This window comes from Drosophila sulfurigaster, chromosome 2L (assembly GCF_023558435.1).
Source record: "Drosophila sulfurigaster albostrigata strain 15112-1811.04 chromosome 2L, ASM2355843v2, whole genome shotgun sequence".
Taxonomy (NCBI): Eukaryota; Metazoa; Arthropoda; class Insecta; order Diptera; family Drosophilidae; genus Drosophila; species Drosophila sulfurigaster.
The window spans coordinates 8,955,085-8,969,907 of record NC_084881.1 but is presented as its reverse complement, the minus strand read 5'-3'; the positions used below and the strand labels follow the sequence as shown (position 1 = coordinate 8,969,907).

Here is a 14,823-nt window from a genome sequence, read left to right as displayed (position 1 = left end):
TAACTTATTTTGCAGATCCCGAATGGGCCAGCTTGAATCTGGGCGTGCTCATGTGCATTGAGTGCTCTGGCATACATCGCAATCTCGGCTCGCACATCTCCAAGGTGCGCTCTCTGGGTCTGGATGATTGGCCGTAAGTAAAAAGTTGTTTGTATATTCTCACAAGGACAATGCGTAACATATTTCTTTCTCCATTTAGTGCGCCGCATCTAAGCGTCATGCTGGCGATTGGCAATAGTTTGGCCAACTCGGTATGGGAAGCGAATACGCGACAGCGCGTCAAGCCCACTGCACTGGCCAATCACGAGGAGAAGGAGCGCTGGATACGCAGCAAGTACGAGGCGAAGGAGTTCCTCACGCCTCTAGGCAGTGGAAATCATGCGAACGCAGCCTCGCCAGGACAGCAGCTCATCGAAGCGGTGATTCGAGCGGACATCAAGTCGATTGTGTCGATATTGGCCAACTGTCAGTCGGAGGTGACCAATGCCAATGTGAGCACACGGGATGTGCGTACTCCTCTCTTGCTGGCTTGTGCCATTGGCAATCTGGCCATTGCCCAGCTGCTCGTCTGGGTAAGTTCATATTTACAATGCTCTCAAAGCGCATTTCACTAATTGTATTTGCAATTGCAGAACGGTGCAAACATTAAGCACACCGACCATGAGGGACGCACCTGTCTGGCATATGCACGGGCAGCGCAATCGTTGGCCACGGCCAAGTCGATGAAGGCGGCTGCTGCGCTGGCAGCTGGCACTCCGGCTCCGGCGCCGACTCCAGCGCCGTCGGCTGCGGCAAACGGTGGCATTCCGGCTCCACAATACAATGTGGAGGATACGACGGCACTGGTTGAATTACTGGTTGGTTTGGGTTGTCCGGAATCGGCGCCACTTACGGCCAGCGGTACGCTGCCAAGGAGACGGGATACGCTGGGCACACCGTATGAGAAATCTGTATCGGGTGTCATCTAAGGGGAGAGATTAGTTGAATTTCAAAGAAAAGAGCTGTATGAATTTGTATTGTGTATTTAATTGTACAATTGATTTCAAATGTTTAATATGTTGTCTGTAATTAGTTTAAATTCGCAATGGTAATATTCATTCTGTGTATAGAAATGTTTAAAAAAGCAAAAAAATAAGGAAAAAGATGAATAGTCGATGTCAGTGTCGATTAGTTAATAGTTTTTATTGAAAATGTGCAAATTATTTGGCCAGCGTTGAATGGAAATTCACATAAGTTTCTACATTTTTAGTTGCATCTATGCATAAGCACAATCTGTACAGTCTTGTTGTAATCTCAAGTTTTTTATTAATTTATTATTTTCGTATTATGTATTATTACGACCTATTATTACTTTTATTATTGTTTTTAAATGTGTGCAGGTTTTTATTTTAATGTCGTTTGCAAAACAACAGTTTAAGTAATTATGTAAGCACCCCCTTTTAATTATTACAGTTTGAACAGTCTCATTTGTCATCAGTCTATATATAAATATTGTATGTGAGTAGATATAATTATTTACTCAACTGAGGCAAGAGATCAATATACGTATAAACATAGTGAAACTAAGACTAAAGCCAAAAACCACTTATTACACTATAAATAAACAATATGAATATATAAATATATATATACAAAGTTGAAATTGCTTGATAATCGGTCAAAACACGCTTAACTTAATTTTGCTATCAAAATTCCAAAATACAAAAACAGAAAGAAAACAAAACTGAATGTAAACAAAATAATTAACTCTCTTTGAACATTTGTTGTCTGAGGATCGCATTAGATCAGAACAGTTATAAAGAATTGGCAAACAAAATATATATGATATACTATGTAGCAACACTTGAAAGTATTTCAAACCAATTATACAATATAGTTATAAAATCTCTATACATAACAAATTATATATATACATATATGTATACACCCCTAAATACCTATTGTGTACGCTATTTGTACCATTTGAAACACGAAACACAACAGAAAGTGACAAAAATCAATTAAATTGGATTAAAAGCAAACAGGCACAAATATATAAAACACAAACAAAAACACCCCAAAAAACAACAAATAAAAATTGATTAAAATTAAAAAAAAAACTGTTTAAACTTACTAAAAGGAGGGCGTATTTATTTAATACCTTCATAAGCAATAACTTGGTTATATCCTTTAAAATATTAGAAATATTTTGCCTTATGAACATATAAGACAATTGCAGCTAAAAAATTTCGAATGTTTGTTTTAAGGAGTGGGCAAGGAACATTTTAAAGGACGAAAGTTCTATAAACATCGAAATTAGAAGAAATTTTAAAAGTTTAATTTTGTGTTAACTCCGTCAGACAGGTCTTGACTTTTAATCAACTCAATTTGATAAGTTATATGACTTGGACAAAGCATATTCGAAGAGTCGTTTAGTTTTGCAAATAACAGGGATACTTTTTATTCCTTTTTTTTAAATTCGGGCAATTGAAAGAATATTGCCTGCTAGAAAAAATCCTTTGCATTCTCATGTTATTTATCTTGGTAAATAAAAGACGCGTAATTTGTTTGCCGGGTGTTTTTTTTTATTAGTTCATAAATCAGAATGGTATTACAATGTAGTTTCTGAAAAATTGAAAAAATGTAAAATGTGATGTAAGAAAATTGATTACATCGCTTCTTGGTTGATAATACTTATTACACACATTTATCCGACAAAGTTTTTGCAATGAATTTTTAGAGATTAAATTGTTATATACGTGTTATATAGATTTGAATTGTGTAGAGTTGGGCAAAAACGAATGAATTCTCCGACGTCAAAAGTTAAGATAGAACAAAATAACACGATGAGGGCGAATGGAGAACTATTGAACCGTTCCATGCAATTACGAGTTTTCCCAATTGAAAATATTCTCCGGAAAAAGAATTATTAGTTTGAGGAAAGCGCGCTCTACAAAGAAAGCTAAAATGTATGCGCTGCAAGAGGGGCTGTGCGGGAGGGAAAGCTAGATTAGACATAATCTCCGTTCTCTCCATGAGCTCCTTGTTTGGATTTGTTCGTTAACCTTTCTTTGCTAAGCTCTGGAGGTTATGTTAGTTGATAAAGTTGTATCATGAACAATTTCTTCTTTGATTTGATTTTCCGTAGTATTTTTTTTTTTGTGTGTTTTTTTCCGTTTTCATTATTTTTTTCTTTTTTCTGTTTGTTGACCGTGATTCCATTATACGTTAGCTGAGTCGTCATCGTTGTTGCCATTTGAGTTAAAAGTGAACGATTTTTTTTTCATTTTTGATTTTTGTTTTCTAACATAACAACACAAGCAAATTCCACGCAATGCTGCTGCCGCATGAGACGGACCCCTATTGATGGGTTGGTTGTTCAGTTTGTTGTACGATTTGTTGCTGATTTGATGTTATTATGATGTTGTTCTCTGATGTTGTTGTTGTTGATGCTGCTTATGATTGCTTTTTGTTTTTTTAATTGATTGTTGGTGAAAATTATCCACAACCACAACAACAACTGCTGCTGCGACTGCTGCTGCTTCTATCACAACAACAGTCAAACAAACAACAAACAGACAAACAACCCACTTTGTTTGAGGTGGTTCAGCGATCGCTGGTTGGTTGATTTGGTTGCCGTTGCCCGCTGGTCGCGTCTTGAGAGAAACTTCGTTAACTTGGAACTCCATGTCGTTTTTTGTGGTTGTACAGAGAACACACGCTTGCATCCTTGCATAATTTGCATCTGCAGTTGCCTTGCATTTGCCACCTAGCGTCCGCTTCTGGTCGTCACTCATTTTTTGTTGGCCTTAAACTTGGCATAGAAGCTTTGGATTTGGGCATAGCGAACGGGTATGGAGTCGAGAATGCCGGTGTAACTGAAGTTCTGCTGCTGACGGTTCTTCTCATGTAGATTATCTCCTGATAGATATGTGACCACGTTCTTTTGCAGCTCACTCACATGCGGATCGGCGTGATTGGCTACAAGATGATTGCAGAACTGTGCTATTTTTAAAAATACTGATGCATCACGATCTGTGGGAATTTCAAGAACATTAATTACTCTGTTTTAACTTTTATCTCCGCCAACTCTTACCCATTTTGCGTGAGATCTTGAGCAGCGATAGCGGCTGACTCTCATTGTCGCGCTGGGCGCGCAGATGGCGATTGCCATGCTTAAACTCCTGCTCCAGCCAGCGTATGACGTGACGCACATTCTCGCTGCGCTTCTTTAGCTCGTCCAGCTCGTTGAGCACTAATAGAAACAGAAAATTCTTATTTAGTCACTAGCAAAAATGAGACACCATTCATTTTATTACTCACCAGCATTGGGGATGAGAACAATACACTTTTTGGTCCTTACTAGGGACTTCACAATACCGTTGTATTCTGTCAATGCCTTGGCGTCTACAACAACAAACGGCGACATCACGACGTGTGCGGGACTGTCACGTAGTTCCTCCTCGAGGGTTTCGACCTCGTTTTGCAGCCAGAGCTTGCCCATAATTTCACATTTCTTGGACATGGCCTCGGAGCGTTCCTCATCGGCGCCGCTGCTCGACTGCAGATTCAGTTTCTCAATGACGCTATTTGTCGTAGTCGAGGCTGAAGCTGAGGTGCCGCCAGCCACCGATGTGCCTGTTGCACTGGCAATCACAGCAGCTGCCTTCTCCGCATTCCGATTGCGTAGATAGCCCTTGCGTGGTACCTTGCGGCACTCCTCGACGGTGTCCTTCTCCTCGTTGCTGGTGTAGCTCTTGCGCACGATGCCATTCTTGCGATCCGAGTACCGACGTGTGCGTCCCTCGTTGCGTTTGCGTGTGGTTTTTGGAGCCGTGCGACGTTCGCGACGTCGGGAGCAGCCGCCCTTCTTCTCTTCGCGTTTCTTCTTCTGATTCTCGGTGAAGCGACGCGTCTTGACACAGAAGCGATAGTTAAACTTCTTCTGTTTGCAGATAAAGAAACCGAAATCAACCATCTTGAAGATGCGCAATATGGATTCTTCCTGTGGCGTTACACGCTCCCTTATGATAGTCTCCCAGTCAAGGGTGATTTGAGTGCTCTGGAAGATGTCGAAGTTCTTAAAAGCAAAGTCCTCGGTGAGTGGGACATTGGCGCGCACATCGAAAAGCTCGACGAGCGCCTCTCGCACATTGCTGGTGGTCAGCAGATCGCGTTCAAAGTAAACCTTGCGTGTGAACACATCAATGTTGCAGTAGTTCAGCAACTTCATGATCTTGTGCACAAATTCGGGATTCGAGTGATAGCAACCAATCAATATCTCTGGATTGATGCGGAGCCAGTCGAAGAGCATCTTCAGCGCTCGAATGGTGGGCTCATTGTGCAGACAATCGATAATGATGTTGGGATTAATCTTGGTGTACTTGTTGCGATACACTAGTTTCTTTGGCGGCTCCGAGATGGTAACCGGTGGTACTTGAGCTCCATCAATGCCGGCATCTGGGGCCAGCGATGCCGTGCCAGCTGCAGCTGCCAAATTAGCCAAAGGATCCTCGGCGCTCTTGAAATTCAACTGTAGCACTTCGAAGCTCCGCAACAATCCCTCAGAATCGATTTCTTGGGAGTTAGGGCGACGTTCTAGTTCATCTGGATAGACAAGTCGCACCTCCTCAATTACCACATCCTCGCCATCTGAATAGTTATCAGCACCTGCTTGCTGGCGTCCAGCACGTTCCTTCTTGGCATAGTCTGCTTCAGACAAACATTATTTGATAAGAGAGAAATCAACAAAGAAACTAGATTAGAGTTAACTCACCAATTGGCGCCTCATCGGGCTCGGCGACATCAATGTCACTGAAATCAGTATCGAAGTTGGAGCTCAGATCGGTGTAGTCCTCCTCATCGCTATAGAAATCAGTGTCCATGTCGCTTTCGCTGTCGTAGCACGAGCTATCATCCGATTGGGCAATCTTGCGACGACGACGCCGTAGACGCATGCCGCGACGCTTGCTTTTGCAGGAGAGCGGTGTCTTGAGATCGCTCTCCTTGGCTTCATCGCTAGAGCGTGTAGAGATGGGTTCGCCGCCTCCAAGTTTATCAGTATCAGTGGCTTCCTGTGTCTTGGCGCCGCCATCATCGGCCGAGTGCTGTGAATCGCGTGAGTCTGTGCTGCAATCCTTGACAGAATGTGGTCTGGCCATTAGTTTTTTGTCCTTTCGTTCGCATTCGCCTACAGCGGCCAGCCAGTTCTTATACTCATTGCGTGACTTGCGCACTGTTGTATCGAATTCCTGGAAACGCTGCTCGTACTCTGTCTGGAATTTCTCATTGTCTGCGGCACGAGCCAAAATCATTTGCTCGATGTTGACAATGCAGGCATCCATAAGATCGGAGCAGGCGGCCACCAGAAAGGCGTGCAATGAATAGACCTTGGGCGAATTAATCATCTTGAGTTTGGAGAGGCAAAAGAATAGTATGGAGATGATTTTAAAGATGCTTGATTCGGGCACACGCAGCATTTGGGCGCAGAGAATCTTGCGCAAATCGATGAGCACGCAATGGCACAGGGAATTGAAATCGGGCACTTCCTTGTCAAAGAAGAATATGTCCACAATCAAATAGAAACGTGCATAGAAATCCTCAATGTTGAAATCCACTTTAGCAGGATCCATTTGCTCCAGATACTCGGTGTGCTTGGCAAACAATTTGTTCAAATTGTTTTCACTCAGCTCGAATGGAATAATGCACACCAAAGAGTACAGATAGTGATAAGTTGAGTCCAAATCATAGTTTTGGCCATAGTAGAGGGTTCCCAGCTGATTTTGAGCCATGCCAATGGCCGGATTCAGTTTGAATGCTTCCAAATAATACTTTGCCACCTGCTCCTTGCTGATGCTCAAACTCAGCTGGCTGTCAATGCGAAAGTCCAGAAAATAGCGATGCAAATCACCCAAGCTAAGAAGCGATGAGTGTATGGTGTCCAAAGCAAAGGACACGGCCTCCAGACTCTTATCGACAGCTCCGGCTCCCGATGGCTCCACCTCCTGGCCCACAGCCGAAGAGTCGCCAATAAAATCGCTAATGTAGCCTTCGCTGATGATGGAGAAATCAATAAGATACTTTAAATCCAAATCATAGATCTCCTCCATTTTGGCCGAAAGTCGTTTGTAGTTGAAGATGCCGGCGCATAAGAAGCGTTCCAATTTCTGCATTTGCTCTTCATCCATGCCCTGCTTATGCGAATGCTTCTTCACAAAAGCGATGAACTCGTAGTATCCACGTCGCCACATCACCTCGCGCACCTTTTTTGCCCACCGATTGATAGTCCTAAAAAAGAAGAGATCATTTACAGTATTGTTATATGTACATACAGCACAAATACACTTGGCACACAATAAAATAACTTTTCAGACAACCGATATACATTGTACTTTTATGCGTTTAGGGTATGTCCTACATGTGCCTAACATGCACTGTCCCCATGGTATCCCTAGGTCAAAAATAAGACAATAGAAACGACAAGAATATAAGATAACGATTCTATGACGTCATGGGAAAGTATATCTCATCTTATCGTATTAAGCGAGATGATAAAGCATTAATAGAGTACAGTATAAATTGATAATATGCAACAGTGACAATGCTGAAATCTATGAATAAATATCAAAGTGCCTACAAAAAGTATTTTGCAACAAATTGCATTAAAATTTTTGAATTAGTACCTTTCATCCTATGGATTTGTTTAAAAATATGCGGATTAATGAACTCAGTTTTCATATGGAATACTGTTTTTTTTGTAAGCTCCTTATCAAAGACAATTACAATTGCATTTGAATGACAAAATTGAGTTTATTCGCTGTAAAGCCTTTTTAATTGCCAATTTCGGATTATAGATTAAAAGTATAATTATCACAATTGCACCCATCTTTGAAAGGAAAAATTAAACATTTTTTTGGATCTGATTTAATTTGAATTTATGCAAGTATGCAAAAAGTACAATTCGGTGCAATTGTCGAGATTATACCGTATTGCAAATTTTGATGCCTCCGATTTTTTTGTTTTACATGAACGATTTTTAGGTAAGTTCTCAATTTGGGCCTAACAAAACTATATATTTCAAATTGAAAAACAATATATTATAATTGCTCATTGCAGATAAGTGCATCACTCTTATTCACAGTGTACTGTATGTTCAATACCCTTTGTTTACCCGACTATTACCTTGAATATGATCTGCTTGCATAGCTGCACTAGATTGGCGCGTTTCTCCTCGATGTCGTGCTGGAACAGTTGACCAATGTTCTGCACATTTCGCTTGGCATCGTCCAGCTGCTTGGAGACGGTGTATAAGGTGCTATAGAAATTAAAACAGAATTAGCTAACATATTAGAGTATTGAAAGTGTTTTGCATTATACCGATAGAGATCCTTAACCTCCTGGCTTAAGGATGCGTTCCCGTTGCTCGATTGCGATCCATTGTGATGGACGACGCTGCAGAGCGTTGCTTCTAAAGTGCGGCAGCGACTTTTGCTGCCGATGCTGCCGCCGCCCGTGTCAACGGCGCACTCGCTGGAAGCGTTTGAGCCGCCGGAACTTAGTGTTGACTCCATGGTCGAAGTGTTAGACACTACAAAAAAATAAAAAATAATAAGAAATATATCAACTACAACTGACTGACAACAATAACAAAGACGCAACGAACTCGAAAACTTTCCAGCTGATTCAGTACAGTTCTTTTTTTTCTAGTGGGTTTTTTGTTTTTGTTATTATTTTACAATCTATTTATTGTTGCTGGTATTTTCTTGGGCTGACGAATTTTATTTACTCAGAAATTTGCAGCTTGTTTTTGATGCCAAAAATGCTGACAACGCGTGTTTGTTGTACACACACACACAAAGATGCTCGCATATGTTGTATACACATACACATATATACATATGTATTGCGTATTGAATAATCAATTAAACTGGCTGCTGCCTTCTGCGCTGCTCTGGCATTTTCTATGCAAGTCTCTTTTTACACTGCTGGCGAAATACACATACTTTTGTGTTGTTGTTTTTTTTTGCACTTTCACGCACTTCTCGGGTATTGTTGTTGCTTGTGTTGCGCGCGACTGTTGATTGTACGTAAATAGATGTTTTACAGTCGTGATTTGCATTACCTTTATCAGTTTTATATAGTTTTAAGACTGCAGATATTTCACGTTTTGCGACGCTTTTCCCTTCTTTGTTAACAACAAAGTGACATTGAACGGTCAGACCGCGATTTCCATGCGTTGCAAACGGAACTGGTTCACAGCTGATGTGATTGGGGATCTTGCGGAATGCTTCCGTCGCGAATCGATCACAGACGTAAATTCAATATTTAATACATATTTGCTTACGTTACCTATTAATTATGAAGCGCTCTAGATGTGACTGACGCAGAAAACGAACTAGCGCGTAAACATGTGTGAATCACTGCCAGTGTTAAAAAGGTTATTAGTTCGATAGGCGGTTATCGATAGGTTACAGCAGTGCTGGTTAATATTTATTGGCAGCTGGAACGCGCGCGTTTTTCAAATTGATGAATTGCCGAATATTTCTCGCTCGGTTTGTAGCTTTGTAATATTGAGTTATTACAAGTGTGTATCTGTGTTTTTATGTTATATTATATTATATGTATGTTATTTCTAAATTTATTTTACTTTTTAAATTTGTATGTATGTATGTATGTACGTACAACTGTAATTTTAGTTATTTGACTATTCTACAGATTTAATAATAAAAATAATGATATTTCTATGGAACAAAGATGACAGATATTATCAATAAATTTATAGAGTTGAACGAATCACTCAATCGTAAATTTGCAACATTTGTATATAATTATTTTATAGGCATGGGCATCAGGTATAGCAATCAGCACGGTGCGACAGAACTCTTGTTGTATGAATGTATTTATGTACATATACATATGTATATAGATATTTTTATTATGTTCATATAAAATTATCACCTTTCTTCGTTTTTGACCAACACACAACTTATCATCGAAGTGTGTCAGGCATAGTAATGAGCATAAACCCAGCTTAGGTATAGGTGCGTCCCAGGTGCGTCTTAGGTAGGCGGCAGCTGCGCTGTGCGAGTTCTTTTTCACTTAGGTGCGCGCATCGGCAATAAATATTGATCGGGTTTTAATTTTTATCTGACAGCACTCTCGGCGCACTCTGACGACTGCCGACTACATTCAGTTCATCGGCAGTCACGTCGCAATCAATTCGTTATAGGTGATCCATATCGTCTGGCCGAGAGCCAGTCAACCACTCGGCTGCTATAAAACTCACGCACCAAGATTCCAACAATTTCAGTTTCAATTCGCGCGCGGTTCGTTCAAGATCGTTTGCGGCTCTATCGTTGCAGCGTATCAATTAGGTACGTTTATGTTGTTGTTTTTATTTTTTATATTATTGTTTTTTTTTTTGTTATTTTATCGTCATAAGAACTTGAAGTGAGTCGTTGCACTCGCAAATAAGCACGATTTTGTAATTAATTAATTAATGCGAAATCGTCATTGCTTGCTACGCGCTGCCTTGTTAATTTGTGCTTTTATTTCAATTTACTGAACACTTAATTGCCATGACAATCGTTTTCTAAAATTAAAGTAACTAATCCAATACTATATAATCTATTGTTCGTTACTCATATGATTGAATTCACTTTCGATGATAATTAGATTTAAATCTTATCATCTTGCCCCATGAAAGTATCAGTAAATAGTGAACGAATTCTTCGGTAGATTATTCCAGCTTATCGGCAATTGTTTATGATCCTGACATGTGTTTTGATATACATTTAATCCCGTGTTGTCGCTAGTCAAGTGCTAAACTAACATTACAGTATACTTTAATATTTTAAAGACTTCTCCTGGTGTCTCGAACAAATAATAAATATTTGGCCTCTCGTCGAGCTGATTAAAACTTATAAAACTTTCCATTCGACAGCTCATAAGAATTTTCTTTGAATCAAGGTATTAATATTAATTACACATTTTCAATTTCATGTGTTTGTTTGCAATTTTAAGTACGTACTTGAATTATGTGATCCATAAATCATTAATATAGCACCTCACAGATTTCTCTGTCTAAACAATTTAAAAAACATATATTTGTACTCACTTATATAAAATAAAAATACTTATCGACACAAGTTTTAAACTATAATTACTTCAAGTAGTACTTGCTTATCGGCTTGCGACTTATTAATAATACCTGGAAATGTGCACATCAGACTGATTGTGCAACTGGGCAAATTGCATTTCTTTACTTTGTCCTACATATGGGCAAATCAAATAAGAACAAGTTGAATAATGATTATACCCGAGATGGAGATCTGTCGAAATTGACCTCAGAGTCATCTTAATCAATTTTGTGCTGAGATACTTTTATTTTTCACTCTAAATATAGAACTAAAGATCAACGTCACCAGTTTTATTTCTATTTCTAAACTGATCAAAATTAAAAATGTTTTCTTCCAGTTGAAAGTTGTTCAGAAGCATGAAGGTTTTACTGTTAGCCCTTGTGGCTACATTTGCGGTAAGTTATTTGCAATCATTTTGGAAAGTTTTCGTCTAACTATCTCTGGGATTTGTAGCTCACGCAAGCTCTGGTCAAAGAGGAGATTCAGGCCAAGGAGTATTTAGAAAATTTGAATAAGGAGCTCGCAAAGCGTACCAATGTGGAAACAGAAGCTTCATGGGCCTATGCTTCCAACATCAACGATGAGAACGAAAAGAAGAAGAACGAGGTATCCGCTGAGCTGGCGAAGTTCATGAAGGAAGTATCTTCCGATATACAAAAGTTCAGTTGGCGGACCTATCAATCTGAGGATATTAAGCGTCAGTTCAAATCGCTCTCCAAACTCGGATATGCCGCGTTGTCCGAGGCCGACTACGCTCAGTTCCTGGAGACTATTTCCGCTATGGAATCCAACTATGCTAAAGTCAAAGTGTGTGACTACAAAAATAACACGAAATGTGATTTGGCACTTGAACCCGAAATCGAGGAAGTCATCCAGACAAGTCGCGACCCCGAAGAACTGAAGTACTATTGGGTGCAATTCTACGATAAGGCTGGAACATCCGTGCGTTCCGAATTCGAGCGTTACGTTGAGTTGAATACAAAAGCAGCAAAACTGAATAGTAAGTGCACAATAAACTTGAAGGAATATGAAAGTTCGCTTCCTAAAGTCGTGGAAAGACTTATAAGACTGTATGTAATAGTCAGAAAGACGCATCTCCGACCCCATACTATATATGTTATATCAGTATTGATCAGCGTCAACAGCCGAAACGATATAGGCATGTCCGTTTGTATGTTTGTCCGTCTGAAACATTGGATCTCAGATCTCAGCTATATTCTATAATTCGACATCATTGTTAGTTTTGCACACAGACGAAGTTTGTTTCAAATATTTAAAAAAGCCCATTTCCGCAAATTGACAAAAATCGAATGACAAGCGTAAGCGGTACATACAATACTAATAGTTGTGAATAGTAAGAGTACTGGAAAGTGTAGAAGTTATTCAAGAAATACTTTTGTATGGGCAAAAGCGCCTATTTACCAAGAGGGTAATCTGGTATATTTTGTAATTTATGGTATATGTTATGTTGAATTTAGTACTATATCAATATACCAAATATAGTATTTCGAATATATTTTTTTAAGTATTTTTGAGGTAAATTAATTTGGTATTTTCTCAGGAATCATAAATACTATAGTTATTATTGTCTATACCAAAATTCGCTTGTGGGCGTGGCAAAAACTTTAAACAAACTTGATCTGCGTGCAAAATTAATGCTGTCTAAAAATTATAGCTCCATCTCTTATAGGAGGTGTTCATACGGACAAACAGATATAGCTATATTTTCTCGAATGTTGATGCTCATGGAGAATATATGTACATATATACTTTATATACATATATACTGTCACAGCGTTATAATACCCTTCCACACTAGCGGGCATAATTATATTTCATTCGGTAGTCCTCATAAAGTCTTAAGAAATTGCGTAGCTTTTACATTTTTAGTTTAATTAAGTCATATCGTAGTTTTTAAAGAATGCTCTAAATAGTTATATCCATTCCTTATAACTTCTTTACTTAGATTTCACATCCGGTGCTGAACTCTGGCTGGATGAATATGAGGATGATACTTTCGAGAAACAGTTAGATGATATTTTCGCCGAGATTCGTCCACTCTATGAACAAATCCATGGCTATGTACGCTACCGCCTAAGGAAGCATTACGGTGATGATGTCGTTTCTGAGAAGGGTCCATTGCCCATGCATCTGTTGGGCAATATGTGGGCACAACAATGGTCGGATATTGCTTCGTTGGTCTCACCTTTCCCCGATAAGCCGCTCGTGGATGTAACCAGCGAAATGATCAATCAAGGGTACACTCCACTTAAGATGTTCCAAATGGCCGATGATTTCTTCACCTCAATGAACCTAACCAAGTTGCCACAGTAAGCTTAAGATGCTTTACAAATTCGGGTCTTTAATATAGTGAGAAAATGATTTCTGTTTATAGAGCTTTCTGGGATAAGTCGATCATTGAGAAGCCCGCTGATGGTCGGGATCTGATCTGCCATGCCAGCGCCTGGGATTTCTACCTTACGGACGATGTGCGCATCAAGCAGTGTACTACGGTTACTCAAAGTCAATTTTTCACCGTGCACCACGAACAGGGTCACATTCAATACTTCCTGCAGTATCAACATCAGCCATTTGTGTATCGCACTGGCGCCAATCCCGGTTTCCATGAGGCTGTTGGCGATGTGCTTTCGCTGTCTGTGTCGACACCAAGGCATCTGGAGAAGATTGGACTGTTGAAGAACTTTGTGCTCGATGAGGAGGCCCGTATCAATCAGCTATTCCTGACTGCGCTCGATAAGATTGTATTTTTGCCTTTCGCCTTCACCCTAGACAAGTATCGTTGGTCGTTGTTCCGAGGTGAGGTGGACAAAGCCAACTGGAACTGCGCCTTCTGGAAGCTGCGCGAGGAATACTCCGGAATTGAACCCCCAGTTGTGCGTTCCGAGAAGGACTTTGATCCTCCAGCCAAATATCACATTTCAGCTGATGTAGAATACTTGAGGTAAGTACTATAAAACAGATTTTGAGTATTTGTAGTGGATCTTAACATCTTTTTCTATTTTATAGATATCTTGTTTCATTCATCATCCAATTCCAATTCTACAAGTCCGCTTGCATCAAGGCTGGTCAATACGATGCCACAAATCCCGATTTGCCCTTGGACAACTGTGATATCTATGGCAGTGCAGCAGCTGGTGCCGCATTCCAGTAAGTACTACAAAATTTCACTTGGTGCAATTGAATTAATTAATATGCTCTCAACAGGAGCATGCTCTCTTTGGGTGCTTCGAAGCCCTGGCCCGATGCACTGGAGGCCTTCAATGGTGAACGTATTATGAGCGGCAAGGCAATCGCCGAGTTCTTTGAACCTCTTCGCGTCTGGCTCGAGGCCGAGAACATCAAGAATAATGTGCATATTGGCTGGACCGCATCCGACAGTAAGTAATCATATATATTCCTTAAGATATTCTCTAACATCTAATTTTCTTTCAATTCACAGAATGCGTGTCGTCGTAATGGGAAATGTCCCAACCAATTTCCCCGAAGTTCGTTGTTCAATAAAGTATGCCTTATTTCTTTATTTTGTAGTGTGAAGTATTAAAAGACATTTAACAATCAAAACTGTTGTTCTTATTATGTGAAATACATTACAATTACTAATTGCCAACGGTTCTAGGTGCAACAGCAGCTGGTTAGCCTGCGTCTTTCAATTTTATGAATGGTCGAATATTACTCGCTCGGTTTG

At 39.9% G+C, this 14,823-nt stretch overlaps 3 protein-coding genes across 4 annotated transcripts in view; 2 read left to right on the top strand and 1 right to left on the bottom strand.

Annotated features, from left to right (window-relative positions):
- LOC133848609 (centaurin-gamma-1A) overlaps nt 1–1,199 on the top strand; it is a 65,502-nt gene extending 64,303 nt beyond the window's left edge. For both annotated transcript variants that reach the window (XM_062284248.1, XM_062284255.1), the window contains exons 6-8: nt 16–133; nt 200–572; nt 633–1,199. In XM_062284248.1, the coding sequence (XP_062140232.1) occupies nt 16–133; nt 200–572; nt 633–968 (827 nt within the window). In that variant the 3' untranslated portion in view covers nt 969–1,199. The remainder of the gene's footprint in view (nt 1–15; nt 134–199; nt 573–632) is intronic.
- Nucleotides 1,200–3,382: 2,183 nt separating this feature from the next.
- LOC133848592 (nonsense-mediated mRNA decay factor SMG5) lies at nt 3,383–9,000 on the bottom strand. The gene is given in 8 exon segments (XM_062284226.1): nt 3,383–4,014; nt 4,076–4,234; nt 4,303–5,691; nt 5,756–7,247; nt 7,249–7,266; nt 8,161–8,293; nt 8,356–8,566; nt 8,982–9,000. Coding segments are annotated over 8 exon segments (3,645 nt in total). The 5' UTR covers nt 8,983–9,000; the 3' UTR covers nt 3,383–3,772.
- A 1,214-nt stretch (nt 9,001–10,214) lies between these two features.
- LOC133848527 (angiotensin-converting enzyme) lies at nt 10,215–14,699 on the top strand. Its single transcript, XM_062284148.1, has 8 exons — nt 10,215–10,352; nt 11,455–11,512; nt 11,571–12,117; nt 13,084–13,447; nt 13,513–14,079; nt 14,145–14,285; nt 14,343–14,515; nt 14,578–14,699. The coding sequence occupies exons 2-8, from the start codon at nt 11,474–11,476 to the stop codon at nt 14,592–14,594; spliced, it is 1,848 nt and encodes a 615-aa protein (XP_062140132.1). The 5' UTR covers nt 10,215–10,352; nt 11,455–11,473; the 3' UTR covers nt 14,595–14,699.
- The last annotated feature ends 124 nt before the right edge of the window (nt 14,700–14,823 follow it).

Coding starts and splice junctions, on each gene's coding strand:
- LOC133848527 (XM_062284148.1), top strand. CDS start 11,474: ATGAAGGTTTTACTGTTAGCCCTTGTGGCTACATTTGCG. Junction 11,513..11,570: donor CCCTTGTGGCTACATTTGCG/GTAAGTTATTTG, acceptor TGGGATTTGTAG/CTCACGCAAGCTCTGGTCAA. Junction 14,286..14,342: donor GCAGCTGGTGCCGCATTCCA/GTAAGTACTACA, acceptor TGCTCTCAACAG/GAGCATGCTCTCTTTGGGTG.